The sequence below is a fragment of the Capsella rubella genome, unplaced genomic scaffold, assembly GCF_000375325.1.
Source record: "Capsella rubella cultivar Monte Gargano unplaced genomic scaffold, Caprub1_0 scaffold_4, whole genome shotgun sequence".
NCBI lineage: Eukaryota > Viridiplantae > Streptophyta > Magnoliopsida > Brassicales > Brassicaceae > Capsella > Capsella rubella.
Window position 1 is genome coordinate 10,331,288 of NW_006238920.1, and position 14,980 is coordinate 10,346,267.

At 34.1% G+C, this 14,980-nt stretch overlaps 3 protein-coding genes and 1 pseudogene across 4 annotated transcripts; 1 reads left to right on the forward strand and 3 right to left on the reverse strand.

The window, feature by feature from the left end:
* Positions 1 to 1,250: 1,250 nt before the first annotated feature.
* On the reverse strand, positions 1,251 to 3,121 carry LOC17890329 (probable pectinesterase 15). Its single transcript, XM_006296228.2, has 4 exons — positions 2,847 to 3,121; positions 2,588 to 2,759; positions 1,609 to 2,066; positions 1,251 to 1,529 (listed from the first exon to the last, which is right to left on the reverse strand). Exons 1-4 carry the CDS (start codon positions 3,119 to 3,121, stop codon positions 1,319 to 1,321), a joined length of 1,116 nt encoding a protein of 371 aa, XP_006296290.1. The 3' UTR covers positions 1,251 to 1,318.
* Positions 3,122 to 3,390: 269 nt separating this feature from the next.
* LOC17890124 lies at positions 3,391 to 9,949 on the reverse strand. Of its 2 annotated transcripts, none has more exons than XM_023784357.1 (21): positions 9,749 to 9,949; positions 8,665 to 9,547; positions 8,497 to 8,574; positions 8,184 to 8,388; positions 7,927 to 8,086; positions 7,701 to 7,775; positions 7,418 to 7,510; positions 7,234 to 7,323; positions 7,062 to 7,143; positions 6,915 to 6,974; positions 6,789 to 6,841; positions 6,548 to 6,714; positions 5,994 to 6,213; positions 5,622 to 5,679; positions 5,471 to 5,527; positions 5,103 to 5,348; positions 4,450 to 4,514; positions 4,289 to 4,345; positions 4,108 to 4,201; positions 3,853 to 3,993; positions 3,391 to 3,758 (listed from the first exon to the last, which is right to left on the reverse strand). In XM_023784357.1, exons 2-21 carry the CDS (start codon positions 9,535 to 9,537, stop codon positions 3,606 to 3,608), a joined length of 3,027 nt encoding a protein of 1,008 aa, XP_023640125.1. In that variant the 5' UTR covers positions 9,538 to 9,547; positions 9,749 to 9,949; the 3' UTR covers positions 3,391 to 3,605. The 2 variants fall into 2 exon arrangements, with proteins under 2 accessions (XP_023640125.1, XP_023640126.1); XM_023784358.1 differs by having other exon boundaries at positions 8,665 to 9,552.
* Positions 9,950 to 11,414: 1,465 nt separating this feature from the next.
* On the reverse strand, positions 11,415 to 12,497 carry LOC17889808 (annotated as a pseudogene).
* Positions 12,498 to 14,445: 1,948 nt separating this feature from the next.
* LOC17888754 lies at positions 14,446 to 14,855 on the forward strand. The gene has a single exon (XM_006295598.2). It carries the CDS (start codon positions 14,484 to 14,486, stop codon positions 14,724 to 14,726), a length of 243 nt encoding a protein of 80 aa, XP_006295660.1. The 5' UTR covers positions 14,446 to 14,483; the 3' UTR covers positions 14,727 to 14,855.
* Positions 14,856 to 14,980: the final 125 nt, after the last annotated feature.

Below are 14,980 nucleotides of genomic sequence, written 5' to 3' on the forward strand. Positions count from 1 at the left end.
GCGATCACACCGAAGTTAGAGTTGTTCAGTTTCGACCAACACAGATGAAGATAAAGCGGGTGCTAGAACAAGTTAAGAGAAGGCTGATCACGTACAATCATGTGAGTGTAGGTGAGAGAACATTTTGGTCATGTAGTAGATGATGCAATGCGTAAGAAAAAACAACGAAGGTCAAGATTAAAAACTAGTGTATGCAACAGAGAAAAAGATGGAAACACAATGCATATGCAATAGATAAGGCCTCGTTGTTCTTAATGTTGTGTGCATGACTCAGACTCACCTAATTCTGTTGAGTGTTTTCAGTTGGATCAGAATATCCAAAATTTAACTCTGCTTACAATTGATAAGAAATATCTTTCTTGAGGCTATTTTTTTCTGGCAAAAACATCAAACTTATTCAAAGAATGATCATTTTTTGAATCCAAACTCTTGGTCTTCTCTGGTGTTTGTATGAGTGGTTTGGAGATGAGACAATAGACCACACGAAACTGCACCCTAATGCAAGCGTTCTGTTTTCAGACTGCAGAAAACAACAAAGCCAAGTCCTTTAATTTGTTTTTTTTTCTGTGAATATAAACTCGTAAATCACGAGTGACACCAGTCACTTACTTACCTATGTGTAGAGAGCGTTGGTGACTGAAAACCATAGATGAATGACTTTCAAAGAGAGAATTTGATCGAGTTACTTACAAGTTACAACTGGAAGCGACCTCCTTCCATCCTCGTGTGCAGATAAGTTCAGGGCCTCACTCCCTCATGCTTTCTTTCATCTGATTTAGTGATCATATGGATAGAAATCATATATTTTTACATCATATCTTTACGAACAGATCACACGCACTTGGGTACTTTGGTTGACAGGAATGGGTGTCAACACTGGAATGTGCAGGAGAACTTTGGTTTCTATATAAGTACATAAGGATGCATAAGAATGCATTGTTTTGTCTCTCTATCATCTTTTACTTTGGGCTGTACACATGCTTGCTAGCTGTGTCAAAATTCTATGCTGATTGTTATATTATATTCCAAAACATTGGAACCAGTGATGCATATATAGGGTTCCTTCAATCACCATTCTTTGTAGGCATACAAAGATGCTGTAATGACTTTGAACCTCAACAGTTACGTTTCACTATTTTTTTCTACCTGAATATATATAAAATGAAGATGTGGAATAACTAGATGCACTGCTTAAACTCTAGTGTCATGCATTTCCAAACAAGCAACTGTCCTTGATGTCTTAACTTTAACCTGAGACAACATTTCTACGGATTTTTTATTTGGTCTATGCATAAACGCATTAGAATCCTTACATACTTCAGTAAGAACTGATAAGATCATATTCTTCGAGTTCTTCAAAGCTGTTTAGCTCGGGTGGTGTAGTTCCATTCAGCCACTGATCTCCATCAATGTAAGATATGTCGGTGTATGAAGATGCTTCTGAATCTGTAAGCTGTTTCCCGTAGGCAACCCTTTCCTTGTAATTAGCTCCTTCTCCATAGCATCTATGCTCACCAAAAGTAACAGTCCTGGAAAAGAAACGAAAACTCCTTTTAAGCATAACTAAGAGTTAGTAATATTTCACTTGATGGAATTGCATATACTTACTTGTCTCTGGTTACATTTTCCCAATCACCCCATCCCTCAGAGGAAATTACGCTGGACATGTAAGATTGTGAAAACACAACCGTGGCAAAACCTCTCCAAGCTCGCCCGAGCAACACTTTGCCACTTCCATCTATATTGCAGTCTAGAAACGAGAATCCACTCCGCTCACCTTCTGATTCCCTTCCCTGAGCAGTAATAAAACCGGTAATGTCTGCCTTGGATTGTTTTGCAATCGATCTGATCACACAATCCTGGTATAGTGATAGCCCTTTTCCAAATATGAAGTCAATGGAGCCTTGTATGAAGCAGTTCTTAAAGTAGTGTCTTCCTGTATTATCTAAGAGAGTATCTTGAAATCCGTAGAAGCCGCAGCTGTAAAAAGCCACTTGGTCTCCATCAATCCTTACAGCTACAGCTTGTGCTCCTTCAGCGCCAGGTTCCGGTTCCGGAGCAGAGTTCTTCCTCCCATAAAAATAATATGTATATATCAGAACTTGAGAATGATTATTAGAGAAGGAAGAAGATAACAAAAGATATAAGAAATATGTATCTTTGTTAACAGAGAGAACGATTACACATCTCAATATGCCAAAGAAACTAGAAAGGGACGTACCTCAGCTATTATTTACAAAGATAAGTGAGATATCAATCGCCAAAGTTAATTACATCCCTAAACATGTACGATTTACCAATGTATATATACATACAAAAATATATGAGTTAATATATATAACTTATACACGATCAGTCTTAAGACAATAGTTATAACATATATAAAGGCACTTATATTGTTAAGACATTTAGACGATTTACGTTCTTGTAAAACAATATATAAGTCCTAAGAGGCTAAGACAATGGTGGTTCTTATAAAACAAGATATAAGAACTCATAATCAGATTCTTAAGACAATGGTTATGACATATAAGAAATATGTGTTCTTAAGACAGTGCTTATTAACTTGGGATCCTGATATCCTTACCTTGAAACTTATGTTAGAAGCCACGAAATTTGCTGCAAATATAGCAAAAGTGTAGCTATTTGGATTGCCTCCTGAAGAGTGGGCTGTATCATTCCATTCGATGATGGTTCTTTGATAGCCTCTACCTTGCATCAAAATGTTTGTCTTCTTCTCACTAACAATAACTTTTTCCCTGTTTTTTGTTTTTTTCATGAAACCATTAGAACAGAGAACATAAAGAACATATAGATCATAGGTTATAAGGTTTAGTAACAACAACCTGTAAATTCCTGCATTGATGATAATGAGAGCCCTTGAAAGGCTAAAATCAGGAACAGCATCAATAGCTTTCTGAACTGTAGTGAAGTTTCCATTGCCATTCAAATCTACAATGAACACAAGAGAATGGAGAGACAAGTCTTGGTGTTGGTGATGTTTTGGCTGGTTTCCATAGACTCCCTTGAATTCTCCATGTTTAGACAAATGTATTGCAAAGAGAGAGAGGATTGTGGTGACAAGAACAATGAGAACCACTATAGTGATTTTGATTGACATGATCGTTACAGAGATTCTTAGCCAAAGTTCAGAGAGATACAATAATGTGTTGCAACGAACAAGTTTGAGGTTTGAGAGTTTGAATGTTGCTTCTTCTTTCCATTGGCATTAATGCAAATACATGTATTTGGTGGAGTCGTTATTGATGATATTATGGTTCTCTGCAACAGTAAGTATCAACTATATTTATTATAATAATTAATTGTGGCATCGGATCCCACTGTAAATTTGTTTTAATAATAATTACTTTGGTGAATATTTGAATAAAATTGATCAAGAATGTAACCATCTTGATACTGTATAATCAAAACAAAAATATTGGTACTAAAACTTTTGTTCCCAAAAATGACCAAAAGGTAAAAAATGTGAAACCTAAAATGTAACAAAAAAGAGAGCTCCGCATCTACAAAATTTACACAAGTCTACGCATCTTTAACCAAATACATGACTTGCTTCATCTCAACACAAAGGATGGACATACAACTCATTGGGTTTGTTTCAAATCAAAATTTTCTTCTAAAGATACACCGGTTTCGATCTTCTTGTCAATGACTTGATGCAAGTGCACCGGTTTCTGCAGCATGGATGCTCCTTTGAACCTCACCATTTGGTAGCATGTCTTTATGTACTTGCTGAGCTGTAGGAATGAAGGGTTTAATTGTTATGAGTTTCTCTTAGAATCAATTTCAAAAACTACACAATTCACATGCGTGTTAAATCCATCGTTTTACCTGTTCAGGTACAAGTTTTCTGAACCCAAATTTGTTCATCCATAAGGGCTCTGCCTCTTCAGCTGCTGGAACCACGATGCTTTCAACATTAAGGAATGAGAGTAGCTTCTCAATGCAGGAAAAGAGCAATTGAAAGTAGCCCTGTTTTGTATAAAAACCCCCATGAAACTCGATTAAGGAAGGAACCTTTTGAGACAATCAGGAAACGGACTTTATCTTCTAGATATGGATTTTAAAGAGACAAGAAGACATTACCTTCTCTCGGCTGCACATGCGTGTTGCAACTAATGGAAGTTCTGCAACCTCTCGGCCAAATACTCGTAGTAGTCCAGCAGAAACAACAGTCGCACTGTATAAATTAGCAGTAGAAAAAGCCAAATCAATGCGCGATATAAATATGGCTTTTGGTTAGATAGCTACAGGGAAGAGATCTTACTTAACAGTCAAAACAGCACAGCAGATTCCCCCGTAATCTTGTCCTTGCATAGTCTTTCTAAACGAAACATGCATTTATGATTGTTATTGATAGTATTTGAAAAGTGTTATACGGACCAAAGTCAGGCTACTTGAAGCAGGTATTGATGTAAAAGTCCTCACCCATAAACCATTCTTGGAATAAGATTGCGCCCAGAAATTGGATCAACTATAGGATCAAAGCAATCCTGTAAGAAAGACACTGCACAAACTTAGGGCACGATGGTAGAGTAAGCAAATTCTTATTGATTACAGCGGAATTTATGGAGGGCAAGTGTTGGTCATATATTCAGACGATTCCATTAAAAATGCAGACTGATATAAAGCTAGCACAATAAACTTCTGCATTTCAAAATTATACAAATTTCCCAGAAGAGCGTACTTGTTATTCATGGTTATGCCTTACTTTGGTTTAACTTGTAGGTATAGAAATAGAGATATTTGTACATACTAACCAAACCAAGATGATAATTTATTTAATATATATTATATACATGATCCAAGCTTTAATATTAAGGATAATGCAAACCTGGTGACAAAAAATATGAAAAAGGGATAATGTAAACCTATGCAACCTTCTTTGGCCTATTGTATATACAGCCTTTGCTAGTTACCCTGCCCCATAATTTCCGGCCAAGATTTTATGGAAAGAGAATTAGCCATGACCTAAAACTAATCCGTCTATTTGTTTAACATTACGAATTATCTAATCCAAACAAAAAATTGCTTTCACATAAGGTTATTAGTTGTAAATTTCGAACTACAGTGGCACTTACATGAAAAATAGCCAATGCCTGAGACAGTAACATTCGGCTCTCAGGAGAAGTAACTCTGCCGCTGATCAGTCTCCATCTGATGTCAAGATCACTGATGGAGTCTACATCAGTTCTCCCTTGTTTCATCTGTATTATTCCCAAAGAAGAATCTGAAAGCTTCTCCGCCCCACCAAGGAGTAACTTTTGTAATGTGGAGTTTATTCTCGTACAGTCCATGGAACAAAACCAATTTCCTTTAGGTAATTCCTGTCAGAATATCATAATACCCCGTGTAAACTGAAATCAGGGCAGTCAATCTAAAGATAATGATCTAATCTGTGTACAAACGCAGAAGATTGTGAGCTGGGGTTGAAGCTATATGTGGTCACCTTTAATTCCTCAACATTCTGACTACTCAAACATCCGATGTGGTACTCTTTTTCGCACTGTTGCAAAATAGACAAGTAAAAGTGGTGATTAGTTTGATATGAAATTTGCAGAATAAATTAATTTAAGACCTCACCGCGATAAAGAAAATACCTGATCACATATTATGATTGTCCGTGGCCCAAATCCTGATCTACAAAAATCAGAACCACTGTGGACAAAATCTTGTATCAGATAAGTTTGTAAAAATATATACTTATTTAGTTTTATTTATTTACTATTGGCCAGACATAAAAGACAAAACGCAGCTACAACATCAAAACCGGTGCTTTTAAAACAGTTCAACAAGACCTAATGGTCCATTAGAACAGGTAATTATTTTAAGAAACCTAGTACTCTTCCCAAACAAGTTAAGTAGACCTGATTGTCTCAGTACAGGTGATACCCATGAACCTTTCATGACAGAGTTTTCAAATAAATACAACACATTAAGAAGAAGCATTTCGACTCAATCAGAAAGATTACCTGCATAATACACACCCATTTGTTTCAGCTTCCATGTTCTTGACAACGCGAATGCATCGTCCAGTTAACTGATCCACAGGATCAACAGGATCAACTCCTTCTAGTTGCCCAACTGCAGAAGTATTAACATTGTACTCTCCAGCAATTTCGCTCTTGGAGTTTTTCTCGCAGTATTTGCAATGCCAGTTACCACGAGGTATACTTGGAAGGCAAACACATTCTACAAAGACCAGACAGATATCTTTAGCTAAAGTGATTGAAAGGTTCATCATAGTTATTGAAAACATAAGAATGCAGTAGATCCTCTTTATTTAAGATACATGATCAGAAATGCAGCAAAGTGAAAAACATGGTAAAGGTTCTCGAAACGATCCTGCTTGGTAAAATATACATAACTATATCTAGATCAGTATTTCAATCATACAAATGAATTAATCCTGCATGTAATATTTTTCCAACAAGTGTAGGTGGGTACCGAAGTAGAGGCAAACATATTCGAGAGATAGAGAAAGCAAAGGAAATGAATGCTGCTCAATTGACTAAGTGCAGCTTACCTATGTGGAAGGCTCTTGGGCAGCTATCGCAGAGCAAAAGATTTCCACCATCAGCACAAATAACACACAGGTCATTATTGTCGTTAGCAGAATATTTCCGACCTTGTGAGAAAGTAGTTGCCCATTCGTGAAGAGATACACCATTAGATGTATATATGTAAAAATAACTGCAACAATAGAGAATAATCAGACATTAAGGGCATGCAACAAAATTAAAAGAGATAAGAGAGCAAATTCGCACGGTTTTCTACGGGATGCCCAGCCTGCATGAGCTTCGAACAGAGAGGGGCTCACCTGCATACAAATTACACCAAATTAAGAACTAACTGATAAGGCATGATGTAGTTTGTATAATATCCAATAATACCTCACACTTGCAACAGTAACAATATATTCCAGCGCCCATTTTGTAGCCTCCGAGCAATTTCTGCCCACAGTGATATATGTCTTAAAAAAGAAGCCCAGGTGAAGAGGGATATAACAGTATAACCACATAATAGATAAGGTAAGTAACCTGTCCACGGGCATAGTATCCTAGTTCAGTTCCATCTGGTAATCCCCCTTTCTCAAACGCTAACTTATGCAATCCATGATCTCTGTATGAAAAAGGAAATAAGTAAAAGTTAATAGACGGAAACCAGCCAGAATAAATGAAATCAAGGTTGCTATAAACAAATGATACTAACTTTCTTGTTAATCTATAACTCCTCTTTTTCGAAGAAACAGGAAGGGACACGTTTGTTAAAGCCTTGGGGGTCACAGAATGTTGGGTGAACCTTTAAGAAATACAAAGAAACCAGATGCATCAAATTAAGACTCTTATCATCAGTGCTGATTTGACTAATATCATCATGAAGTAAAGACACCAACTTTTTCTTAAATTTAGTTCTGCACTTATTTTGTGAAGATATATTTGTAGAAGTACTGAGATAAGCCTTTCCAACCAAAGCTTGATGTAATGCCCTGAAACGCAAGGTGATGATTTAAGATTTGATAACCAGATCCATGAAAGCAAGGACATGCACTAAATATAACATGGCAAAGCGACAACGAAAATTGTAAATCAAGTCCTATCTGATGGTTTCTCATGCAATGATTGATGAAGATGCAAAATACACGACACCAATAAAAAAAGCAACAAGATGGTACCAACTTTCTTGTTATCTTTCGAGTGCTATTTCCAAGTGGTGACATAAATACAGGAGACTGTGATGTGGATTCTGACGGCCTGAAAAGGAAAACAAGACAGCACAGAATTGAATGTTTATACTCATGCATGATGCCCAAAGAAAAACATTTTTCGCTACACATAAAATGTAAATCTAAACAGAAGAAGAGACACCTTAAGACAACGAGTACATAGAATAAAGGTTACCAACTTTCTTGTTATCTTCAATCTACTCTTAATCGGAGATGTTAAGCATGCAGGAGCAATATTTAAGGTCCCTGTAGTAGCAGGGCTGGCCTGAGAAGCTTCTACATCCGAGCATGACATACACAGAAACCCTCTATGGCCAAGAGAGGATAATGGGAAGACACCTAGAAAGCACAGGCATTAAAGTTCAATTTTAACCACAAATTTAGGAAATCGAAACATATTAAAACAACCTATGGAGAAATAAGATAACAGACCCACCTTTGCATCTTTTACAGGTGAAACATTTTTCCTTAGAAGCACTATTAACAGCATCAAGAATTGTTGCTTCAAGTGCATGTAGAGGAGTGTTCCTACTAATCTTCAGAACATCTAGCAGGCTCTTACCATTCTCAAAACAAATGTATTGCGATGCTCGTCTGTATTGTTTACAAGCATGAATCTCAAATTTGGAAGTTGAAATAACCTACAAAAATAGGAAATTATTTTTATACCAAAGTACGTCTGATAAAATAAGTAGAGATCATTAAAGTCAACCTGCATTCTAAGTTGCAGGGTGAAAACATATTCTTACATTAGCCCAATCACATGAGGAACATGAGCACAAAATTCCACCATCTTTAATGATGCCACGGAGACCAAAGGCTTGAGACTGACACATAAACAAATCATTTTTAAGATTAAGCTAGAATGAAATGGACATAAAACTTAAAAGCATACAAAACAAACTGAATAGCCCAACCTTAACAGTACCCATGTAAACCACCGACACACCATCGAGTATACCAGTCTCAAAAAGTTCCCTCACTGTTTCTGGCCTCCTGCGGAGTGAAACGGACTTGTCCGCCAGACGGCCAGAATGACTCTGTTCATCTAAACCCTCATGATCAAACTCTGGTTCCCCAAGAACCTCTACATCCTCAGGCACCATGTTGTTTACCTTCTTCACTCTCAAAAGTGATTTATAGATCTGTGCTGTACGCTTAAAAGATCCATGCCTTTTCTCCTTCGACACGCTATAGGATTTTCCCATGGTTCTGACTTTAGTTCCTAGTCTCTTAATCTCAAAATCTAGGCTTCCTTCAGACAGAATTTCAACAGGAATCTCTTCATTTAACAGTTCTACAAAATCGATGTCATCAATTACAACATCGACTAGAGAGCTATTTTCAGTCTCAACTGCCGGACTTTCAGGCAAGCTGCCAGTATGTACCCTCTCTTCCGCAGTCCCAGCAGGGCTTTCAACAATTGTATTCTTGACACAAGAGCTCCCACTAATGTTAGTTTCAGCTATGGAATTGTTGTGACACATATCAACTGACCCATTTGTAACACCACTTGCTGGTTTTGACTTCTCGAGATGATTCGACATTCCATTTTCCAACAATCCAGGATTTTTATCTTCCTCGTGAAGCTTGGTGAATTTAGTCTTCCTAGTTCTAGTGTAAACAATAAAACCATTGACCTGAGTCGTTTTAATTCTCTTACAGCTAGTCCTACTCCTATCACCAGTCTCCCCACAAGAACCACCGTCTACAGCCATCCGCTTAACCGGGGATTGCCAAACCGAACTGATACCGCCGCCTATAGACTCGGGCACAAAATCTTCCTTCATTGCAACGAATCTGCTCTACAAAAACAAACGCTCCCTCAATGAAATCTACACAGAACCGAAAAATGGAATAAAAGGAGAAGTATGAACTAGTGATGAGTAGATTCAGCAATCAAGTCCCCAATCAAACATGCTCTTATCTAATCGTCATATTCAAAAAGGGGAAGCTTTTCGAATCGGGCATAGAAAGAAAAAAAAAAAAAGCGAAACGAACCTTGAAGAGTCTTAAACCTAGTTCTTATAACGATGAAAATTATCAGAGACGAGTCGAGGGAGATATCAGGATTTAGAAGTTAACATCCGATCGAATCTCAGCGAAATTAGGGTTCAGGCGAGGTTTTATACATGGATCTGTACGAAGAAGATGAAACCGAATCCTTGAGGTTGGCTATTAGGATTTTGCAGCCATTGGGAGGAGAAGATAGAGAGAAGAAATGCAGTAAATTACAGTCTACAAAGCAGTGGCAAATTTTCGTAAATATTAACATCTCACAAGGGTATTTATCAAATTGAAAACGCGAAAATTTGCGTTTTTCACTTTTATGTCTTTATAACATAACCGCGTTTATGATTTGCGTTTGTATACAGTTTCACTTTCGTTTTCGCTGGTCCATTTTGATCATCCGTTTAGTAACGGACGCATTTTTTTGCTTTTCTAAATTTGTTTTCTTCCGAAACTATTTTTGTCAAAGTATTTTGTATATCATCGTAATTCGTAAACATATTTATATTATTACTCAAAAAAAAATTTTGGTAAACATGTTAAGATACCAACAATTTTTGGTTATGCTTGAAAGTTTAAACAAATCAAAATGAGATTATAAAATCCAAAATCTAAAGCTAAAAACAGAAAACTAATATCAGAAATGTTTAAACATAACACCACTCAAATCCATTATAAAATAAAAAAAATTCTCAGTAAAAATAATATCACTAAACCATGAGTGTTTTAAAAGTTAACTAGGGATAATACTTGCTATCGGCCTATCGCATAGATGACCTTTTAATGGGTCTTTGAGTTTTAATAGTATAGATATTATAATAATAAGATATATAATTAATTAAGTAGAAGATTTGAAAACATCATAAAATTTTTATATATTACTTTCATTTAATTTTCTATTCTAGAATAGGTACAAAATATTTTAATTTAAAAACAAATCTACAGGAAAGTCCATACAAATGAACCCTAGATTATTTTTCATATATATATAGAAACACAAGTATTAAAGTATACATGTATTATTAAAACTGTATTGCTATAATTTAAAACATGTACACACAGTAAAAAAATATACTTTTAAATTTCAAAGGTGGAAATTGAATAAAATTTTATTAACTGAAAATCAGATAGTAATCACTTATGTAGAATTATAAATATAGAAACTTACTTTAACATAATAGTCATTCATTGATCAACATATAACTGTATTGCTATAATATAAAACATTCCCAGAAATCATATTATACTTTTAAATTTCTGAAGTAGAAAAAATATATAATAAAATTAAAATTTTAATAATTGGAAATCATATAGTAATCACTTCCTTAGAAACTATAAAAATAGAGGCTTACTTTCATATGATAGACTCATTCATTGATCAACAACATAAAAGAAAGAAAACACCTCATGTCACATAGATGTAACTTGTAAGAAATTATCACCTCCATTACGCGATAAATTCGACTTTATCTAACATATTAAATTCGGTAAACATATGCTCTTTATTTTTGTTTTTACTCATATTGTACTTTTTGTTTAAAGATAATAATAGTACATCAATATTGAATGAAAAAGACATACTTTTGAAATCAAATTATGTAAGTGCTAAAGAAAATAATAAAACACAAGTAATCCAAAATAATAAATATTTAAAACTTTAGTTCCTGAAAATATGTGGACTCTCGGGAGGAATTGGGATCAAACTGGGAACATAGGTACAATGTTTAAGGAAATGTTTAGCATCAACGTCCATTTGAGTCTTCGTTAACGCATTACCCCTCACAGTATAAATGCAAAGCTTTTCATTTTCATATTCCAAACAACACATGACGAGACTCTTTTTGTTGTAAACATTATCGATAACGAAACTTGGAGAAATGGTCCTACTAATAGGTACCGAAACTGTCATGTACTTTATCCACTCTACATGCTCCACTACATCGTCATTATTAATCTTGTTTTTTGTCACCCAAACCTCAATATTATTTTTTGTTCTAATCGAATTTTTTAACAGTGAAAGCCGATTTTTCTTATAAGTTGAGAGGACGGGAAAAGAAGTGTTTTCCATATTCCACTGTAGAACGCAGAAAACTTTGTATATTTGTTTCGAAAAATCGAAACTTTGGATAAAATACTCACCGGTCTCCTGATCACGATCAGTCCAATAGAAATTTCCATTCAAAGACACATCAGTACTTCTGCGGATATGTGTTCCCGCACAAACATTTGTACACTTCCACTCATTAGTTTCTCACGTGTAGATATCAATTGTTTTAGAAGAACCAACGATGTTGTAACCCTTTTCAGGTCTACCACTATCGTATCCCATTCCACGAAAATTGAAATATTTGTAGTTAGACTTGATCCATCTAGTTTGTCTCAACCACGGGTTCCAAACCGCAGCTTTATTGCTCATTGACAAGGAGTAACAAAACAATAAGCCATCACAAGGAAGGAAGCTTGTACTCATGTGATTATGAAAAGAAGGAATGTCTAAGGGTAACGCATGCGTCCCTATCTTTGGATCATTGTTGAGATCGACGCTTACTGAATACATCTTTGAATCGGTCCATACGAGAAAGTGAGGACGACAGATATGAACCGAGTTGTTGTTGAACGATTTGCTTTTGAAAAGTCTGTTCCATTGTTTGCAAACAATTTTAAATCGGACTAGAGATAGAAGCGGAAGAAGATAGAGTATTTCTTCTACCAATTCCCACGGAAGCTCAGCATGCATCATTTGGTCTTTGTTGTAACCATGAAGCTAACAACACATAATATGCATTATTTATATTATTAAGAAAAAAGTTAACTAGGAAAAAAAGAAGAAGAGATTTTTTAATTAAAGAATATAATCTAATATCATAAACTTAGTATTTAATATATAATATATATATTATATCTTTATAAAATAGTTGTAGTAGTTAATGTAATATATATTGAAATTGAAAGGAAAAAAAAAAAAAGAAGAAGAAGATATTTTTTAATTAAAGAATACAATCTAAAATTGTTATATGGGCTTAAAACTTAGACTACCTTCTCTAGGATAAGACATAATATATCTTATATCTTTATAAATTAAAATAGTTGTATAGCAGTTAAAGTAATATTGAAATTGAAAAAAAAAAAAAAAAAGAAGATGAGATTTTTTAATTAAAGAATATAATATAAAATCATAATATGAGCTTAAAACTTAGATTACCTTCTCTAGGATAAGACATATAATATATACATCTTACATCTTTATAAAATAGTTGTAGTAGTTAATGTAATATTGAAATAATCTTAGCTATTTTAATGATTTTACATATTATACAGGTATAACATAAATTAAGTTAAGTTTCAAATTTAGGTTTTGATTCTTAATTACAATAATCTAAGGTTATGTTTAACAAAAATGAAATATAATATTGGTTTTAGTGAATGCTGTTGACCAAAAAAAATATTATTTTTAGTTTATTTGATTGTTATGTAAGTAAATTATGATTAGTAAAAATAACAAATTATAACAAAACATGTGGTATTTGAGTTCTAGTGGATACATAGGAGGTCTTCTTAGGTTAGTAGGAATATTTGATGTAAGTAATTCAAGTATGTTGGTGTTGAGTTTCAAATGTATAGGATTCAATTATTTGACAATGGTGGTCTGAAAACTATGAAAAGGTGGTGGTAGTGATAGGAAACTTTGCGAGTGGATCTGATATCAGCAGGGACATAATGGCAGTGGCTAAAGAAGTCCATATCGCTGCTAGAGCTAATCCGTCGAAGACATACAAACAACTGCCTGGGTCCGACAATCTAGGGTACATGACAAATAATATGTGTCGATCGTTCAGAGAGAGAACTATGATCCTGCTAAATTTCTAAGGTAGAAATTGAATAAAATTTTATTAACTAGAAATCAGATAGTAATCACTTCTGTAAAATTATAATATAGAGACTTGCTTTAACATAATAGACTCATTCATTGATCAACATATAACTGTATTGCTATAATATAAAACATTACCACAAAACATATTATACTTTTAATTTAAATTTCTGAAGTAGAAAAAATTAATTATTAATTAAGTATCAGATAGTAATCAATTATTTAGAATTATAAATAGAGACTTAACTTTCACATAATATACTTAATATTGTATTGCTATAATATCAAAAAAAAAATCCACAAAAACATAATACTTTTTTTTTTGAAGTAGAAAATATATAATTAATTAAAAATTATTAATTGGAAAGCAGACTGTAATCATTTCTTTAGAATTATAAATATGGACTTACTTTAGTATGATAGACTGACTCATTCATTGATTAACACAAAATTGAATTGCTATAATAGAAAACAACCCCACAAAAATATTGTACTTTTAAATTTCTGAAGTAGAAAATATAAATTGAATTTAATTTTTATTAATTAAAAATCAGATAATAAAGAATTATTTAGAATGATAAGTAGAGAGACCCACTTTCAAATAATATACTCATTTATTGATCAACATGAAACTATATAGCTATAATATAAAACATTCCCAGAAAACATATAATACTTTCAAATTTTCTGAAGTAGAGAAATATATAATAAAATTAAAATTTTAATAATTGGAAATCAGATAGTAATCACTTCCTTAGAAACTATAAATAGAGGCTTACTTTCATATGATAGACTCATTCATTGATCAACAACATAAAAGAAAGAAAACAAAACAAATAGATAGAGGAAACTAAGATGGGTAAGACTTTGAGCATGACAGTGATGATGGTGTTGATAGTAGCGGCGTTTGTGATCGGAGGTGAAGCAAAATCTGAAGTGGAATGCAGTAAGTTGTGTCGTCCCCATTGTCAACGTTCATCATCAGCAGCAGAATGTACCGACTGTCATAGAAAGTGTGAGCAGTCTCCACCGGCTATGAAGACAGATGTTCTTAAGAACCAGCACCTCAGCAGCAGGAGATATGGTCTAGCCAACTAATTTATAACATATATGATGGTGATCATGATGATTGTATGGTATTGTGTTTGTAATAATAAGATGATGGTACGTAAACTTCTATATATTATATTTGTAATAATAAGATGATATATTGTATTCTTGTTCTCAGTCTCATGCTCATAATTGATGGTGAAAAACTAATAAATAAATAAAAATAAGATTATAAACATAACTAGTTATTATGGTATTTAATCATGTCTCTTATAAATTCTTTTCAACTTGGGGTGGTAACA